At 48.8% G+C, this 18,924-nt stretch overlaps 1 protein-coding gene across 1 annotated transcript in view; it reads left to right on the top strand.

Annotated features, from left to right (window-relative positions):
• oacyl (O-acyltransferase like) overlaps window positions 1-18,924 on the top strand; it is a 112,988-nt gene that overhangs the window by 32,041 nt on the left and 62,023 nt on the right. The window contains exons 6-8 of the mRNA XM_072497331.1: window positions 8,521-8,691; window positions 10,031-10,133; window positions 13,203-13,298. Coding sequence (XP_072353432.1) covers window positions 8,521-8,691; window positions 10,031-10,133; window positions 13,203-13,298 — 370 coding nt within the window. The remainder of the gene's footprint in view (window positions 1-8,520; window positions 8,692-10,030; window positions 10,134-13,202; window positions 13,299-18,924) is intronic.

Genomic DNA, 18,924 nt, shown 5'->3' with positions numbered 1-18,924 from the left:
CGGTGAGACTATGGAAGATTTCTGGCGTGCCCTGCTCGCCCTGGTGAGAGGCTGTGATTGCCAGGCCGTTTCGGCCGCTGAACATTCTAACCTGCTAATGAGAGACGCGTTCATTAAGGGCCTAGGATCGGCCTACATCCGCCAGCGCCTCTTAGAAGGGGCTACGCTTGACCTCGTGGCGACCAAGAAACTAGCGCTCTCGCTCACAGTCGACTCACGCAACGTACAGGCGTATGCCCCCGACCGTACGGCCCACCCCTCCTGGGCATTGTGGACCCCGCCAGCGGCCACCCCATCATGGACCCCATCAGCGACCGCCCCCAGCCAACCCCATGCCTGGGCCGTGCAGCAGCCAACCAACCCCGGGGGACCCAAGTGCTACTTCTGTGGACAGACAAAACACCGCCGCCAGCGCTGCCCGGCGTGGAGCGTGCTCTGCAAGGCCTGCGACAAGAAAGGACATTTCGCTGCAGTGTGCCAGGCAGGCTCAATCGCTCCTGTTGTCCCTGCACCCCCCGCATGCGGCCAGTGGGCGCCGCCATCTTCGTCGCCTCAGAGCACGTGTGGCCCGTGGGCACCGCCATCTTGTTCCCCTCACAACACGTGCGGCCTGTGGGCGCCGCCATCTTGCTTGCCTCACAACCAATGGACGGAGCCATCTTGCCTGCCCCAGGACACGTGCGGCCCGAGGGCGCCGCCATCATGCCTGCCTCAGGACACGTGTGCCTCAGGACCCCTGCTTGTCGGGCACCTCATCAGGCCGCTCATCGCCTGCAACCGCCGACGACCAGTCGCGTCTGGCCTCTGTTACGATCGACCAGTCCTGACCGCACAACCTCGCGGCCAAGTCGATAAAGGTTAAGGTCGACGGGCATGAGATATCCTGCCTTCTGGACTCCGTAGCACTGAGAGCTTCATCCACCCCGATACGGTAAGGCACTGCTCCCTTGCGGTACACCCCATTAACCAAAGAATCTCCCTGGCCTCCGGATCCCACTCCGTGGCGATCCGGGGGTTCTACACCCTCACCATCCAGGGCATAAAGTTCAGCGGCTTCCGGCTCTACGTCCTCCCCAACCTCTGCGCTGCCTTGCTACTCCGCCTGGACTTCCATGCAACCTCCAGAGCCTAACCCTGAAATTTGGCAGGCCCCTACTACCCCTTACTCTATGCGGCCTCACGACCCTTAAGGTCGACCCGCCTTCTCTGTTTGCAAACCTCGCCCTGGATTGCAAACCCATCGCCACCAGGAGCAGACGGTACAGCGCCCAGGACAGGACCTTCATCAGGTCTGAGATCCAGCGGCTGCTACGGGAAGGTATCATCGAGGCCAGAAACAGCCCCTGGAGAGCCCAAGTGGTAGTGGTGAAAATGGGGGGAAAAAACAGGATGGTTGTTGACTACAGTCAGACCATCAATCGGTACACACAGCTCGAGGCGTACCCCCTCCCACGCATATCTGATATGGTCAATCAGATTGCACAGTACCGGGTCTTCTCGACAGTGGACCTGAAATCTGCCTACCACCAGCTCCCCATTCGCAAGGCGGACCACCCATGCACCGCGTTTGAAGCAGACGGCCACCTTTACCATTTCCTTAGGGTTCCCTTCGGCGTCACTAACGGGGTCACAGTCTTCCAACAGGAGATGGACCGAATGGTACGGACTGCGGGTCACTTTCCCGTACCTGGATAACGTCACCATCTGTGGCCACGACCAGCAGGACCACGACGCTAACCTTTCCAAATTTCTCCATACCGCCAAACTCGTCAACCTAACCTACAACAAGGAGAAATATGTGTTCAGCACGAACCGATCAGCCATCCTTGGCTATGTGCTTCAGAACGGAGTTCTAGGGTCCGACCCCGATCGCATGTGCCCCCTCATGGATCTCCCCCTTCCTCATTGCCGCAAGGCCCTCAAACGATGTCTGGGGTTCTTTTTGTACTACGCCCAGTGGGTCCCTAACTATGTGGATAAGGCCCGCCCACTCATCCACTCCACCGGTTTCCCACTGACGGCCGAGGCTCACCGGGCCTTCAACCGTATCAAGGCCGACAACGTCAAGGCCATGATGCACGCGGTCGATGAGACGCTCCCCTTCCAAGTCGAGAACGATGCATCAGACGTCGCTCTGGCCACCACCCTCAACCAGGCAGGCAGGCCCATGGCATTCTTTTCCTGCACCCTCCATGCCTCCGAAATTCGGCACTCCTCCGTCGAAAAGGAGGCCCAAGCTATTGTTGAAGCTGTACGGCACTGGAGGCATTACCTGGCCGGCAGGAGATTCACTCTCCTCACAGACCAACGGTCGGTTGCCTTCAAGTTTAACAACACACAGCGGGATAAGATCAAAAATGATAAGATCTTGCGATGGAGGATCGAGCTCTCCACCTTTAATTACGAGATTTTGTATCGCCCCGGTAAGCTCAACTAACCCCCCGATGCCCTGTCCCGAGGTACATGGGCCAGCGCACAAGTGGACCGACTCCGGACCCTGCACGACGATCTCTGTCACCCAGGGGTTACCCGCTTTGATCACTTCAATAAGGCCCGCAATCTGCCCTTCTCCATCGAGGAAGTCAGGGCTGTCACCAGAGACTGCCTGGTCTGCGCGGAGTGTAAACCGCACTTCTACCAGCCAGACCGTGCGCGCCTGGTGAAGGCCTCCCGCCCCTTTGAACGCCTCAACGTGGGCTTCAAAGGGCCCCTCCCCTCCACCGACCGCAACACGTATTTTCTCAATGTGGTCGACGAATATTTCAGATTCCCCTTCGCCATCCCATGCCCCGATATGACATCTGCCACCGTCATCAAAGCCCTCAACACAATCTTCGCTCTGTTCGGTTTCCCCGACTGCGTCCACAGCGACCGGGGATCCTCATTTATGAGCGATGAGCTGCGCCAGTACCTGCTCAACAGGGGAATTGCCTTGAGCAGGACGACCAGCTACAACCCCCGGGGCAGGTGGAGCGGGAGAATGGGGCGGTCTGGAAGTCCGTCCAGCTGGCCCTACGGTCCAGAAGTCTCCCGGCCTCCCGCTGGAGGTCCTCCCCGATGCACTTCACTCCATTCGGTCGCTCCTGTGCACGGCGACTAACGAAACCCCCCATGAACGTCTCTTTGCCTTCCCCAGGAAGTCCACCTCTGGTGTTTCGCTACCAACATGGTTGGCAGCTCCAGGACCTGTTCTCCTCCGCAACGGACCCGTTGGTTGAGCGGGTACAGCTACTCCACGCAAACCCACAGTATGCCTATGTATCATACCCCGACGGCCGCCAAGACACAGTCTCCCTCAGGGACCTGGCACCAGCTGGGTTCCCCCCCCCACCCCCCCCGTCTGCCCCGGCGCCACCCTCCCTTCCCCCAGTGCATCCCACCACAGCCCCCACTCCAGGACAATCCGTCGTCCCCTTGGTCCCACCCGGGGATGAAGAGGATGTCGACACGCTCCCGGAGTCACCGACAACCGAGCCGACGCCTGACTCGCCACCAGCACTGCGATGCTCTCAACGACGGATCAAGGTGACCGACCGTCTAAATTTGTAACCTTCTCTGAAATTTTAATGACAACCTGTCTGTAAATAGTTTTCCACCCCCCCCCCGCTGGACTCATTTTTAACAGGGGGTGAATGTGGTAGTCACCACTGACGTAGTATATTGTATATACTGCACTGCATACAAGGGTATTTCAGTAAGGCCCCTGTACGACAGGTACGGGGGTAGATCCCTGCCTGCTGGCTCCGCCCAGTAGGCGGAGTACAAATGTGTGTGCTCTCCGAACTGCAGCCATTTCGGCAGCAGCTGTCGGAGGCCACACATCTCTGTGTAATAAAATATCGATTACTCTACTCTCGTCATAATTGATAGTGCATCATGTCCCTGACCACTGACCGAATTTGAGGTACTTAATCTACAAGGTCTGACCGCCTCCTGAAACAGAGCGTCCAGGATTTACTGCAGTGTCCGAAGCTCAGATTCAAGCTTATCAACTCTGAGCCGAAATTCTTCAAGCAACCAACACTTGCTGCAGATGTGGTCACTGCAGCTCATAATGGAATCTGCCAGCTCCCACATCATGCAGCTACAACACATCACCTGCTCAGCCATCTCTCCTTAGTTATTTATTAGTTAGTTAATTAATTTATTAATTAGTTTTACAGTTTTCTCCTTCAAATCCTGCAGACTAATCTCTGCTTCCCGATCCAGACTGTGTGATCTCCAGGGAAAGGCAGAAAAACCAGAGCTAAAAACCCAGGCTAAATGGGAAAAGATTCTGGGAAAATTCCTGTCTGACCCCTTGTGGCGATCAAAATGAGTCTAAGTCCAGGAGATCACTGTGGCCGGGATGATATTTAAAATTAACTCTCTCCTCTCTCCCCGCTATTCAAAATGAACTCTCGCCTCTTTCCCCACACGTATTGAAATGAACTCTCTCCTCTCTCCCGGTGCTTTTTGAAATGAACTCTCTCCTCTTTCTCCCCTCTATTCAAAAGGAACTCCTGCCTCTCTCCGCGCACTTTTTGAAATGAACTCTCTCCTCTCTCCCCAAACTTTTTGAAATCTTACCAGGCTTTGGGGGCCTTCGCCTGCTGCCACTTTGTTGCAAGGTTGTATGTTGTTTCATGAAGAGTTCTAGAGGTTGAACAATAATTTTATTATAACACAACTATGTACATACAGGCAGGATACAGTGCAGATTAGGCGCTATTTTCATCACAAATTCTACTAGATGCACTCCTACACTCTACTGCTCCCATGTGACTCTTGGCATCATAATGTGAACGGAAGTGTTACCCTAGTCCCACATTAAGCTTACAGTCCTGAACACTCAAATATTAACACCCCATTTCTAATGGCGGCGATTTGAAGAAAGGCGGCAGCTCTCGGGGCGTTTTCCCCTTACCAGGGTGGGGGATAGGGGAGGAGCAAGCCCTGGCAGCATCAGGACCCCTCCAGAATTTTTCTGGGAGGACGAGGGAACGCGAAAGCGCTCCCAAGCTGGACTGATGCGGCCACAATGGGGAAAAAGGGACGGAGCACTTTTACAAATTTCTTGCAATCAAATATATTTTCTCATTTAAACACAACAGTTCTGTCTATTTGGAAAGGGGAGTGAGGGAAGAGGGGGAGGGAAGGGAAGGTTTTGACAATTGTTAATTGACAAGCTCGATGTCTGAAAGCAGCAGTTGCTGAAGTGCAGTGTCCTGGCACACATCATGTTGCAATGTCCTTTAACAGTACACTCTTACGGGCGGGTGATTGTTTGCTGCAATACCTGTCAGAGAGATAGTTCACATTAGCTTACAGGAGGCTAGCAGATATCAACTAAGGCATTAAACTTCATTATACCATTTGAAGTAATCACTGAGGCTTCTAAGGATGAACATTACATGAAGGAGATTCATAAACAATGCAGCTTAAAATACATTGCAAAATCCAAATGTACTTTAGCTCTGAATCAGCTGGGAGGACAGGAGTGCTAATGTTAGTGTCCTTGAAGGAGTCAATAGCACCAGTATCAAGGCCATGATCATCCAAAACCAAATCTGCTGGGCTACCCAGATGCTTAGGATGTCAGAGTCCCGACTGCCAAAGCAAATTTTCACCCAGCTCAAGAAAGGATGCCGAACAAAAGGAAGACAAAGGAAGCTATTCAAAGACACCTTGTCGGCTTACCTCAAGAAATGAAACATAAACGACAATGTCAGGGAGACCTTTGCTCAGAAGAGACCTCCTTGGAGGAACCTCCTGATTGAAGGGACACAATTCTTCGAGAAGACCAGACGGCAAGTGGAAGCCCAGAAAAGGAGCCTGAGAAAGGAATACTCATGACCTAGAGTCCAAGGACCGATTACACTGGCAGATGGAATACAATGTTGACATTGTGAGGTTATCCATTTTGGTAGGAATAACAGCAAAAGGGATTATTATTTAAATGATAAAATATAAAAACATGCTGCTGTGCAGAGGGACCTGGGTGTCCTAGTGCATGAGTAGCAAAAAGTTCGTTTACAGGTGCAACAGGTGATGAAGAAGGCAAATGGGGTTGTGTCCTTCATTGCTAGAGGGATGGAGTTTAAGATTAGGGAGGTTATGCTGCAATTGTATAAGGTGTTAGTGAGGCCACACCTGGAGTATTGTGTTAAGTTTTGCTCTCCTTACCTGAGAAAGGACGTACTGGCACTGGAGGGTGTGCAGAGGAGATTCACTAGGTTAATCCCAGAGTTGAGGGGGTTGGATTACGAGGAGAGTTGAGTAGACTGGGACTGTACTCGTTGGAACTTAGAAGGATGCGGGGAATCTTATAGAAACATATACAATTCTGAAGGGAATAGATCGGATAGATGCAGGGAGGTTGTATCCACTGGCGGGTGAAAGCAGAACTAGGGGGCATAACCTCAAATTGAGGGGAAGTAGATTTAGGACTGATCTTAGGACGAACTTCTTCACCCAAAGGGTTGTGAATCTATGGAATTCCCTGCCCAGTGAAGCAGTTGAGGCTCCTTCATTAAATGTTTTCAAGATAAAGATAGATAGTTTTTTGAAGAATAAGGGAATAAAGGGTTATTGTGTTCGGGCAGGAAAGTGGAGCTGAGTCCACAAAAGATCAGCCATGATCTCATTAAATGGTGGAGCAGGCTCGAGGGGCCAGATGGCCTACTCCTGTTCCTAGTTCTCATGAGACCTTTTCAAAACACCTGCCAAGTGATGATTGAAGATGTGGCTCCAGGATCAGGATTATGAGCCTCGCAAGGACCCACAGAACCCATGGTCAGTAACATCTTAGGTGGACAGTCATGCTTGTTAGTGAGTGATCACTGCATTCTATCCATTATAGTTCCTTTAATGGAATTAACATCCTCATGACAAACTAAATTTTAAAAAATAATAATTCTTTCACCTTCTGAGACCTCAAACTCACTTTATACAGTAAAGTACCTTTTTAATGGAATTAACATTCTCATGATAAAATAAATGATTTTAAAAAATCATTCTTTCACCTTCTGAGACCTCAAACTCCTTCCGATCATTTTATTTGCATTTTAAACTTATTTCTAAATGCTAAACACTAAGAATATAAAACATTAATCTACCAAAAAAATGTCTGTCTCTGCCACACTGAAAGGTTTCCGTGTAAATAAAAAGATATAAAAACTCGCCAAATATCGTTGTTAGTGGCCCAAGTTAGGGCTGTAGCTGGATTTTTTCATTCAGCTGCTTCAGCCAAGTGCAGGGCCTCCAGCTGTCAAAAAGTCACCGGCTGGGTGTTTGAACTGCGCGCTACCAGCACGCATGTCCGAGCGCCCGCACCCCGGGTTATCACACTGCGCATGTGCAGTACACCAGAGACTTCAGTTGTGAATGATGCAGGAAGTTACAGGCTCTTGTCTTTTACAGTGACGTGGTCAACTATCCATCATTGAGGATGGACATGTTCATTGAGCCTTTTCCACCCGTTGTCGTTTAATGGTCCATTAACATTCATGACTTGATGTGACAGGAGTGCAGAGCTTTGATCTGATCCATTATTTGTGGGATTGGTTAATTCTGTCAATAGCATATTAACAAGCTGCTGCTCCTATTTGGCATGCATGTAGTCCTCTGTTGTAGTTTCAGTCGGCTGATACCTCAGTTTTAGGTAACCTGGTGTTGCCCTTGGCCTTGCAGTCGTCACTGAAACCCTGGCTTGATGGCAATGATAGATTGAGGTAAATGTTGGGCTATCAGGTTACAGATTGTGGTTGAATACAATTCTGCTGTTGATGATCCACAGCACCTCAAAGATGCTCAGTTATGAACTGTTATATCTAATCTCTAACTGACCCATTTTGCATAGAGTTAATGCCATGTAACACAATGGAGTGGGTAAAGGGTGCCTGACATCCACAGTTGCAGGGGATACTCCTAACAATACTGAAATGAAAAGATGTATCTGAAACGTGTAGATTAGTGTAGGTGAGGTCAAGTATGTTTTTCTCTTGTGTTGACTCTCTCACCTCATGCTGCAGCCCATGTCTGGCACATACATCCCTCAGCCAGCAATGGTGCTACTGAGCCACCTTTGGAGATGGACATTGCAGTCCCCCACTCAGAGTATATTCTGTGCCCTTGCTACCTTCAACTTTTCTTCCAAATGATATTCAACTTGGAGGAGCACTGAGACTTCTGTGGAGGGAGCGCTGTGAGTGGTAATCAGAAGTTTTCCCTGTCCATATTTGCCCAGATGCCATGAGCCTTCATGACTTGCATAGTCAATGATGAGGACTCCCAGTGTCACTCCTTCCCAACTGTTACCATTGTGCTGCTATTTCTGGATGGCGATGGAGGAGTGGGACATTGATCTGGTGAGTATGACTATGTCAGGCAGTTGCTTGATTACACTTTGAGACAGCTCTCACAATTTTGGCACCAGTTTCTAGGTGTTAGTCAGGAGGATTTTGCAGTAATTTGCTGATATTCATCAGCATACATTAAAAATCATAACCATGTTTTTTTCATGCTATTTGGTCTTTGCAGGATCCTTCGATTGGATACTAACAAGCTTTGCTGTACAAAAGAGTGTCCCAGCCATGTTATCCACTGAGAACACTGCGGGAACCTATTCCGTAATAAATGGGGTCCGAGTCTTGAGTTTACTGTGGATAATTTCAGGACATGTCTGCCATTTTATTTTATTCAATAATTTAGGTACAATAGACTATATTAAATATTATCTTTACATGTGTTCATCTTTCTGAAAAATTATATTTGTTTGTTTTGCAAAATTCATTTAGATGTAAGGGAACATTTTCAAGAAAGATATTAATGAAACCCATTTTTAAAAAAGATTGTATCATTAGGGTGTACCTCTGTTTTCCAGTAATGCATATGTTGATATATGCAAAGTGGGGACGCAAGTACAACGTTAGTAGTTCCATGTTTCGAAAGAGCATTTTTCCCTGACAATTAATTCATATCTGTAATTGAATTCCAAGAAAAGCAATTAATTGTCCTTGATAAATGCTTTAAAGATAAATATCTATTTCAGACACTGAAGGTTATGAAAATAAAGACAAAAACAGGTTATCGAGCATCGGGGATAATGCCGATAGTTTTCGGCATTTTGATTCTGATGCCGAGCAGTGAATGATTATCAGGCATAGAAGGTAGTTAGCCCTTATCCAGCCAACTTGATTTTCTGTCTATCAATTTCTGATATGTGCTGCTCGACGCCCAGAGCACAGGAGCAGAAAATTAGTTCCATGTTGCTCACGTGCTCCTAGAATAGGACTGGAGAGTTTTGGAATAGGACTGACAGAGTTAAACAACATAGTTCATTAAGCTAGCATCGATCAATATCTTTGGGGATTGGAGGAAAAAGGGCTCGGAGATTTATATTCTTGTAAGCTGCATTTGCTGTAGGTTGCTTTTCTCATTAGATTGAATGGATTGGGTAGGGTCCTTCTTCCCAGGGAAAAACATACCAGGACATGCAAGTTAAAGGACCTTATTTCATATTCTCTTAGCTTTATGCGGCACGGTGGCACAGTAGTTAGCACCACTGCCTCACAGCACCAGGGAACTGGGGTTCAATTCCGACCTTGGGTGACTAGTGAGTGTGTACGCTCTCCCCGTGGCTGCGAGGGTTTCCTCTGGGTGCTCCGGTTTCCTCTCACGGTCCAAAAATGTATAGGCCATGCTAAAATTGCCCCTTAGTTTCCAATGTTGTGCAGATTAGGAGGATTGGCTATGCTAAAAAAATTGCTCTGTCGTGTCCAGAGATGTGCAGGTTAAGTGGGGTTACAGGGATAGGGCGAGGTAGTGGGCCTAGCTGGGGTGCTCTTTTGGAGGGTCGGTGCAGACTCAATGGGCCGAGTGGCCTCCTTCTGCAATCTGCAATGTAGGGATTCTATTGATTCTTCTATGGATATACTATCAGAAAATAATTAATTCTGTATGTTTGCAAGGCATATAAATATTGTACATTTAATATATTTAACATTTCCAGTTTAAAAATATCAGAAGTATTTATTTTCATTTTTTTTAGATAATCCAGTAGAGTGGTTGGTATCGGTCCCCAACAATGTCCTTTATGTTTTTTCCCTTGGTGGTCCTTTCTATTTGGCAGTGGACAGTTTTTTTCTGATTAGGTGAGTTAAAAAGATTCACAGTAAGAGTTGAACTGTGTTATAACTTCTACTGCCTTTCCCAAAAACAATCACTAGGTAATCAACAGGAGATGTTCATGAACTGATGTGGAAAATAAGAAATTTGGGTACGATTATTGATACATTTCCTGCTCGTGTGTGTCAACAAGCAAATCAGATATTGGGATCCTCAATGGTGTTTGACTTGAAGTTGAAGTCATTTTTTTTAACATTGTATGGATCACTGGTGATGACACAGCGCATTCTTATAAATTATCACATTGCAGCTGTATTCTGTTTCTAAATTGGGAGATTGTGTCTGATGCCTGACATTTTAGTGACATTGTGCAGCAATGTATTAGTCTCTTTGGCAATCTGATTGTGACTCAGACTGGCTGAGGCTTCAGACAGGCAAATGTATTTAACTTTTGAGGGTGATGGGAATTGAGTATATTTTCTTTCTGAGTGCATACCACAGCTCAGAGGCTGGATGGACGATGTAGTCCAAAGACAAGCCCTTGATGCTCTCAGCCAACCCCTAGGAAATATACGAGTCCAAGGATAAGTCTCTCAAAACATTCTTCCTTTTACTATGGGAAAGCATATGTTCTCCACTCATTGGAGATTCAGAAGCGAGTGTGGTGGAAATAAGTAAAAAATTAAATCAATCCAATTGCTAGTGGGTCAGTCATTTCATCCAAAGTATAACATAAATGAAAAATGTCCTCAAAACTTTATTCAGGGGAATAAAATTCCACAAGGACACAAGCCCGCTTGATTACTCCCCTTCCACAAACATTCAAATCCTCCATCACCGACGAAAACTGACAGCCATGTGTACCATGCACTGCAGGAACTCACCAAGTTTCCTTAAACAGCAGCTTCCAAACCCATGACAACTACCATCTAGAAGGACAAGAGCAGCAGATACCTGGGTACCTCATCACCTGGATGCTCCCCTCCAAGTCACTCACCACCCTGACTTGGAAATATATCGCTGTTCTTTCACTGTCGCTGGGGCAAAATCCTGGAACTCCCTCTCAAACAGCACAGTGGGTGTACCTACACCTGAAGGACTGCAGCGGTTCAAGAAGGCAACTCACAACCACCATTCGATGGGCAATAAACGCTGGCCTAAGCAGCGATGCCCACATCCCGTAAATGAATTTTTAAAAAGGAGCACTCCAGGATATAAAGTCCAGATTTACCTGCCAGTGAACTTTGTGCTTTATTACACAAAAGCATGTGACGTCAGAACACAGACCACCTTACCCTCATGGGTACCCTCATCATGAGGAGTGGATCCTGAGCACACAGCAGAAAGGAGATTGCATAATGTTTTGGTATCTGACTCCCCCTGAGAAACATTGTGCACATGGCCCACTGGCCTCTTACAACAAGGTTGCATTTGTTGACACCACAACATGAGGGAGAATGTATCCCAACGCATCCTAGGATTTTATAGAAACATAGAAAATAGAAGAAGGAGGAGGCCATTCGGCCCATCGAGCCTGCTCTGCGATTCATTATGATTATGGCTGATCATCAAGTTCATACCCTGTGCCCAGATTCCTCCCATATCCCTTGATCCCTTTAGCCCCAAGAGCTATATTTAATTCCTTCTTGACATTACACAACGTTTTATCCTAAACTACTTTCTGTGCTAGTGAATTCCACAGATTCACCACTCTCTGGGTGAAGATATTTCTCCTCATCTCAGTCCTAAAACGTTTACCCTCCTCCTCAAACTATGACCCCTAGTTCAGGACTCCCCCACCATCGAGAACATTCTTTCTGAATCTATCCTGTCTAATCCTGTTAGAATTTTGTAAGTTTCTATGAGATCCCTGTCATAATATACACCAGTATATCTTGGTGCAGGCACATACACTGATGGACACACAGTGGGACCAATCAACACACACAACACCGCAGCCAATCACCAGTTAGAGCACACGCACTATAAAGGCAGGGGGCATCAGAGTTCCCGCTCATTCGAGCTGCAGCTTCCTAGTAGGACAGAGCTCACAGCCTGCAGCACAGATATTCACCATGTGCTGAGTGCATCGACTGGTTAGGACAAGGCATAGGTCTTTAGTTCAATCTAATATCATGTTAACCCACAGTGAAAGCATGGTAAACAGTTTCTGACTTAATAAAATAGTGTTGCACTATTTCAAGTGTTGGTGACCTGTAAGTGTTCCACGGATCCAGAGCGCCCACCACAACAATCCCCTCTCACTCTTCTAAACTCCAATGAATATAATCCTAATTGAATAAGTCTCTCCTCATATGACTGTCCTGCCATCCCAGGAATTAGCCTGGTAAACCTTCGCTGCACTCCCTCCATAGCAAGAACATCCTTCCTCAGATAAGGGCACCAAAACTGCACACAATACTCCAGGTGTGGCCTCACCAATGCCCTAAACAAATGCAGTAAAGCTTCCCTATTCCTGTACTCAAATCCTCTCACTATGAAGGCCAACATACCATTTGCCATCTTTACTGCCAGCTGTACCTGCGCACTTACTTTCAGTGACTGATGCACCACGACACCAAGGTCTCGCTGAGTTTCCACCTCTCTCAATTTACACCCATTGAAATAATAACCTGCCTTCCTATTTAGGCCATTTGGAAAAAGACCCATTTATTCCTTCTCTATGTTTCCTGTCTGCGAACCCAACATCTAGCCACCTCAATACACTACCCCTCATCCTAATTAACTAAACCCCTAATTTTACATGCTAATCTCTTTTGTGGGGTTTTGTCGAAAGCTTGACCTGCTCTTGTAGTCACAGTATTTGTACAGCCAGTTCAGTTCAGATTCTGATCAACGGTAACCTCCAGGATGTTGATAGTGGGGGATTTAGTGACGGTAATATCATTGAATGTCAAGGGGAGATTGGTTAGATTCTCTCTTGTTGGAGATAGTCAAAATGTTGTTACAAACTATTAAATCTGTTGCTAAATCATTAGGAATCATTAATTTGGATGATCATGAATAATTCTACAAGGTTCAATATAAAAGACTGACCATGAACAGATGTCAATTTGTATTCTGATCTATTTCAGTGGTTTGCTGAGTGCAAGAACACTATTAAACATGCATCCTGAGGAAGGTCTGACCTACAAAATTCTAAAGGATTATGTGATTCGGCGAATGCAAAGGTAAGTTGTTGTTTCACATTATTTGTCAGCTCATTTTTTTCACCACAAAATCTATGTTGATACTTCAGCGAATGCTCCATTGTCTGTGCTGCTGCCTTTCCAATGAAACATTAAACGGAGGCGCAGTCTGCCCTTTCAAATGGGCATAGTAGATCCCCTGGGCGGGTTTCTCCATCCCGCCGCACCAGATTCTGGTGCGGTACGCCATCGGTATTCTCCGTTTCGCCGGCTGGTCAATGGGGTTTCCCATTGTGGGGCAGCTCCACGCCGTCGGGCAACCCCAAGGCTGCCGGCAAAACAGAGAGTCCCGACAGCGGAGAATTCAGCCCTCTGTCTCTACTCAAAGAAGTGCAAGTGAATTTTCTCTGCTCCTGCCCAATATTTACCATTGAACCGACATCACGGTAACAGATACCGTGCTTCACTCATTACTGGTTGTGGGAGCTTAATGTGTGCAGATTGACTGCTACATTTTCTACATTATAACCGTGACTAAAAGGTACATCCTGAGAATGTGAAAGATATTATACATATTCAAGTTCTTCTTCTTTCTTCCTAACTTCTCTTCTCTCGTGCTCCATTCTTAAATTAAACTTATCAGTTTCTCTCTATTATTTTTAAAAAAATATTTATTTATTCTCCTCCTTTTTCACATTTTCTCCCAACTTTACACCCACCAACAATAAACAATAATCAGTAACAAATATGTCAATCCCCATAACAATAACAACGATCCCATCCTCCCACCAAACCCCAAACATTAGCCCGCATGTTCGCATAAACAAATAACAAAAAGGAATCAGGAATCAGCATAGTCACCATTAACACCCACTGCCCCCACTCCCCCCAACCCTCCCACCCATCCCCCCAACTAATGTTCGATGTTATCCACTTCTTGAAAGTGCACAATGAATAATGCCCATGAATTGTAGAACCCCTCCATCCTTCCCCTCAGTTCAAACCTAACCTTCTCAAGAGTCAAGAATTCCAACAAGTCCCCCCGCCATGCCAGGGCACAGGGTTGAGAGGCTGCCCTCCATCCCACCAGGATCCGCCTTCGGGCATTCAACGAGGCGAAGGCTACAACATCTGTCTCAGCACCCGTTTCCAACCCTAGCTGGTCCGACACCCCGAATGTGGCCACAAGGGGGCCCGGGTCCAGTTTCACGTGCACCACTTTAGAAATTACCCTAAAAACCTCCTTCCAGTAATCCTCCAACTTTGGACAGGACCAAAACATATGAACGTGATTGGGGGGGGCCCCACCGCAACGTTCACACACATCTTCTACTCCTTCAAAGAATCGGCTCATCCTCGCCCTCGTGAGGTGTGCTCTGTATACCACCTTCAGCTGTATCAGCCCCATCCTCGCGCCTGAGGTGGAGGCATTCACTCTCCGGAGCACCTCCCCTCCTCCATATCCTCTCCCAAATCTTCCTCCCACTTTGCTTTGATCCCTTCCACTGGTGCCTTCTCCTCTTCCAAAATAGCTCCGTAAACCGCTGACACTACCCCCTTCTCCAGTCCCCCTGTCGTCAGCACCTTCTCCAGCAATGTGGAGGCCGGCTCATCTGGGAAGTTCTGTATCTCCTTTCTGGCAAAATCTCGAAGTTGCATGTATCTAAACATTTACCCCTGCCCCAGCCCATACTTTGCTTCCAGCTCCTTCAATCCTGCAAACCGACCCCATAGAAACAAATCCCCTTCTCCCATTTCCGAAAATTTCCATCCCACCTCCCTGGCTCAAATCTGTGGTTCCCCCGAATCGGCATTTCCTTTGACCCTGCCCCCAACCCGAAGTGTTGGCGAAACTGCCTCCAAATTCTCCATGAAGCTATTACCGGACTCCCTGAGTACTTCCCCGGGGCTATCGGGAGCGGCGCTGTTGCTAGTGCTTTCAATCCCGACCTCCAGCGCAAACTCTCCTCCATTCTGACCCACTGGGAATCAACCCCTCTGACCCAGCTCCGCACCTTCTCCACATTCGCCGCCCAGTAATAATACATCACGTTCGGAAGACCCAAACCCCCTGCCTGCCTTCCCCTCTGTAGCAGCACCTTTCTAACTCTGGCCACCTTCTCTCCCCATATAAACAACGTAATCCTTCCCTCACTCAATCTGAAAAACACCTTTGGCAGGAAAATTGGTAGGCACTGAAAAATAAACAGAAATCGCGGCAACACGTTCATTTTAACCACCTGTACCCGTCCCACCAAGTGACAGAGGGAGACCACCCCACCTTGCCAGATCAGCTTTCACTCTTCCCACCAAACTAGAAATGTTGTACCTGCGGAGCTCCCCTCCACTCCCGGGCAACCTGCATCCCCAGGTACCTAAAGTGAGTCCCTGCCCTTCGGAATGGCAGCCCCCCCACCCCTGCCCCCACCCCGGGCCGAGACACCACAAAATACTCACTCTTGTCGAGATTTAGTTTGTATCCTGAGAAAGACCCAAACTCTCGAAGCAGCTCCAATATTCCCACTATCGACACACTCTGTTCCGACACGTATAACAGCAAATCAATGGCATACAAGGACACCCTATGCTCTATTCCCCCCCGCACTATTCCTTTCCATATCCCTGAACTTCTTAATGCGATGGCCAACGGCTCAATCGCGAGTGCAAACAGCAGGGGGGACATAGGACATCCCTGCCTAGTCCCAAGGTGGAGAGAACAGTATCTCGAGCTGATGTTGTTTGTGCAGACACTCGCCCTCGGCTCCTTATATAATAGCTTTACCCACTTCACAAATCTTGGTCCAATCCCAAACAGCTCCAGAACTGCCATGCTGCTAGAACCGCTCCAGAACTGCTATGGATGAGAAGAGAATGTCATGCTGGGTGTTCCGATGCACAAATGATCCAACACGGTTGTCGATGGCATGACTCTGTTTTATTGTCTTAACAACGGTCACAACTAACTGCTGGCTTGGGTACGTGCTTCACCAGCTAACCTGTGGACCCAGCCCTATCACTATCTTAGTGAGGCACTCAGCACATGGTCTATGTCTGAGTGGCGCACTGTGAGCTCTGTGCTCTGAGCTATCTCCTGGTAGAATAAGCAGGAACTGTGGTGTTCCCTGTTTTATAGTGTGTGTGCTCTCACCGGTGATTGGCTGCGATGTTGTGTGTGTGCTGGTTGGTCCAACTGCCTGTCCATCAGTGTGTGTGTGATTGCACCATGATATGCGGATGTGGATATCATAACAGGGAATAGTGTAGATGGGCTTTCGAGTGGTTTCACAGGTCTGTGCAACATCGAGGGCCGAAGGGCCTGTACTGCGCTGTAATGTTCTATGTTCTATCCAGTACCCCCATTCTACCCGGTCGAATGCCTTCTCAGCGTCCAATGCCACAACCACCTGTTTCTTTCCCCTCTGCCGGTGCCGTAACGATGTCCAATACCCTTCTAATGTTTGAAAAGAACTGCCTCCCTTTCACCTCGTCTGATCTTCACCTATCACCTTCGGGAGGCACTCCTCCAGCCTACCTGCCAGTACCTTCGCCAATACTTTTGCGTCCACATTCAGAAGTTATATGGGCCTATACGACCCACACTCCGTCGGATCCTTGGGCAGTATTCACCCCCCCTCCCCCACCCCCACCCCCGCCGGGTGGGAGAATCGCCAGGGCGCCGCGCGAATCGCGCCACGCCGCCCTAACCCCCACACGCGATTCTCCCCCACCCCCGAAACCAGCGCCGTGCGAATCACGCCGGGCCGCTCGCAGAATCGGCGCAAACGGCGAGCGCCGATTCTCCAGCACGGATGGGCCGAGCGCCCGTGCGTAAACGGCATAGACCCGCCGCCGCCGCCCACACCTGGTCGCTGCCGACAGGTACTCATCGCGAAGGCTTGGGGGGCGGCCTGTTGGGGGGGGGGGGGGTGGGGGGGTGGGGGGGAAGGGGGGCTCCGATACTGGCGGGGGCCTCTGGAGTGGCCTGGTATGCGATTGGGACCAACCGATCGGCGGGCCGGCCTGTCTGTCGGCGGGCCTCCTTTCTTCCACCGGCGAGCCTGGATCCATCCGCCATGTTTGTGCGGGGCTGCCTGGGGAAAGACGGTCACAGTGCATGCGCTAGTTGGCGCTGGCCCAACTACGCATGCGTGGGACCCAAGGCGCCGCGTCCTTTACGTGGCGCCGGGGCTCTGACGCCGCGCCGAGGCCCTGCCCCCGTAAATCACGCGACACCCCTGCTAGCCCCACAGAGGGGGGAGAATAGGGGTCTGGGAACGGTCGCCGATGCCGGAGTAAAACACTCCGGTTTTTACTCCAGCGTCGGCACTTAGACTCCCGTTTGGTGAATCCCGCCCCTTATCTTTTTTTAGCAACAGGGAAATCGATGCCTGCCCCAGTTTGTGGCAACACCCTCTTCCCTATGGCCTCTTCAAACATCCCCACCATCAGGGGTGCCAGCTGATCCTTGAATTTTTTATAATATTCCACCGGAAACCCATCTGGCCCTGCCACCTTCCCCGACTGCATCCTCCCAATCGCATCCTTTATCTCCTGCTCCACTATTGCTCCTTCTAATGTAGCCCTGTCCCCCTCCCCTATCCTCAGGTACTCCAACCCATCTAGAAATTCCTGCATCTCACGGTCGCCCCCAGGTGGCTCTGACCTGTACAACCTCTCATAAAATTCCTCAAAAACCTTCTTAATCAGATCGGGAGTCACCACCAACTTCCCTGCTCCTCACCTGAACAATTTCTCTTGCCGTTGCTTCCCTCCGGAACTGCACCCCTTGTTCGTCTCAGTTGACGCACCGCCTTCCTGGTAGATAGTCGGTCAAAGCTCACATGTTGTTCCTTCCTCTTTTCCAGCTTTGCTGGGTCCCCATCCTCTGCATAACTCCTATCTACATCCAACATCTCATCTATTACCCTCTGCCGCTCCAACCTCTCCTCTTTGTCCACCCTGGCCTTAAACAAAATCACCTCCCCCCTCACCACCGTCTTTATAGCCTCCCAGACGACCGCCTTCGACACCTCACCAGTACAGTTGGAACCCACATATTCCAGTGGTAGGCTATATTAGGGGTATCGCGGTACCTAGATGGGATGTATCTTATACTGTAGTATGAATGGTGGAACCTACCTGCTGGTTCCGCCCAGCAGGCGGAGCTTAAGAGTCTGTGTTTCTCCCACAGCAGTCATTCTGTACCGGAGCTGCTGGGTTAATTACTTGTTCATTAAAGCCTTCAATTGGTCTACAATTTCGCTTCAGTAGTGGTTGATAGTGCATCAATTTAATGAACAAAATTGAAGAATGGCTGCTCTCCGCATCAAGCCAGAATGTCTACAAATCAACCCCCACGCGGCAAATGCAGCAGCAACCTTTAAGCATTGGCTGGCATGTTTCAACGGGTACATCAAGACGGCCCCGACTACCCCCACGGAGGAACAGAAAATGCAAGTCCTCCACTCAAGGGCGAGCCCAGAAATCTACATGCTTATCGAAGACGCGGACGGTTTTGAGGACGCAATGACTTTGTTAAAAGAGCATTACGTCCGCACTGTGAATCAAGTATACGCTCGGCATCTTTTAGCTACCAGACGGCTGATCCCAAGGGAATCACTGGACGATTTTTACCTTGTATTGTTAGTGTTGGGTAGAAACTGCAACT

The sequence above is a fragment of the Scyliorhinus torazame genome, chromosome 3 (assembly GCF_047496885.1).
Source record: "Scyliorhinus torazame isolate Kashiwa2021f chromosome 3, sScyTor2.1, whole genome shotgun sequence".
Taxonomy (NCBI): domain Eukaryota; kingdom Metazoa; phylum Chordata; class Chondrichthyes; order Carcharhiniformes; family Scyliorhinidae; genus Scyliorhinus; species Scyliorhinus torazame.
This window is presented reverse-complemented; position numbering and strand designations above follow the sequence as displayed.